The sequence below is a fragment of the Chaetura pelagica genome, unplaced genomic scaffold, assembly GCF_000747805.2.
Source record: "Chaetura pelagica isolate M959 unplaced genomic scaffold, ChaPel_1.0 scaffold307, whole genome shotgun sequence".
In the NCBI taxonomy this organism is placed as follows: Eukaryota; Metazoa; Chordata; class Aves; order Apodiformes; family Apodidae; genus Chaetura; species Chaetura pelagica.
The window spans coordinates 914,369-915,508 of NW_009953940.1; the positions used below are offsets into that span (position 1 = coordinate 914,369).

General features: G+C 59.6%; 1 protein-coding gene across 1 annotated transcript in view; it reads left to right on the forward strand.

Moving 5' to 3' along the window:
• Positions 1–624: 624 nt before the first annotated feature.
• The window catches only part of ATRAID (all-trans retinoic acid-induced differentiation factor), a gene marked incomplete at its 3' end in the record, with an annotated part of 1,106 nt that continues 590 nt past the window's right edge, over positions 625–1,140 (forward strand). Inside the window, exons 1-3 of the mRNA XM_010001775.1 lie at positions 625–646; positions 797–857; positions 973–1,094. Of these exons, the coding sequence (XP_010000077.1) occupies positions 625–646; positions 797–857; positions 973–1,094 (205 nt within the window). The remainder of the gene's footprint in view (positions 647–796; positions 858–972; positions 1,095–1,140) is intronic.

Consider the following 1,140-nt stretch of genomic DNA (forward strand, 5'->3'; position numbering starts at 1 on the left):
CCCTCCCGGCTCGGTTTGTCCCGAGGGGCGGCAGAGGAGGCCCCAGCGCGGGGCCCGTCACCCCGCGTGCAAGAAGCCGATACACACACACAGTCGAGATACTTGCGTTACTACCCAGTTCCGCGCTGCACAGGGAGCAGGGCGGTGCTCGGCAAAGCGAGCGCAGTTTCCCGAAACGCACGTGCTACTTTGACAGCCCAAAACACGAGGCAGGTCTTTACCGTCGTCCTGCCATTCCCACAGAACACGGACTCATCCTTCGCTTCCATCTAAAGGGGAAACTTCACAACGCCTGCTCAAAGGGTGCTTGTGGTGAGCGGGGGTCCCTCTAGCCCACGGGTCTGTGTTTTAGTTTGCCATTGGCTTATGAATATGTAATCCAGTTACTCCGTGTTTTGTACCCAGTTCCCGAGGCTATAACCAATACAAACCGTGGACAGGGCTCCTTTCCATCTCTTTGATCTGCGACCTGAAGGCCCATCTCAAGACCAGGCTGGTGACTTGGGCTGTGTTTTTCTGTCAAGGAAATCTGATTTTTACTAATTCTTACAGTCTCACTGTTACATAAGCTTTATTTTGATTCTGCATATCCCTTTTGTCCTCTTTTATGTGACTTTCCCCCTAATGTGCTTTTTTCCTCCACAACGTCATTTATTTCAATTAATAACAGACAACACCAAGACCGGGAGGTCAGGACCCCCGCGGTGCCCCTGCCCCAACAGCTGCTGCTTCGACACTGCTCCCCCTGCCTCCCCTGTCCCGGCTACACCCTCTGACTGCTCCCCACGTTCCACAGGCTCGACAGGCAGCTCGCGGGGCTGTGGCTCCTTCCTGGGCTTCACCCACCTCCAGCACCTGTGAGTACCGGGGGGACGGAGCGGTACCGCGGTGCCGGGTCTGAGCTCTGGTCCCCAGCGCGGGTGCAGGGGGCTGGGCTGTTCCCAGGTGCCGGGTCTGAGCTCTGGTCCCCAGGGCGGTGCCGCTGGCACTGGAGTGCCCGGGCGGGAACGGTGCCTGGGAGCAGGTGACGACGCGCGGCAACAGCCGGCTCTGCCAGACCCAGAGGAACCCCTGCAACAGCTCCGGGGAGCTCGGTATGGCAGGGGGATGGGGCGGGGGGAGGCAAGCGGGGAGGGGCTG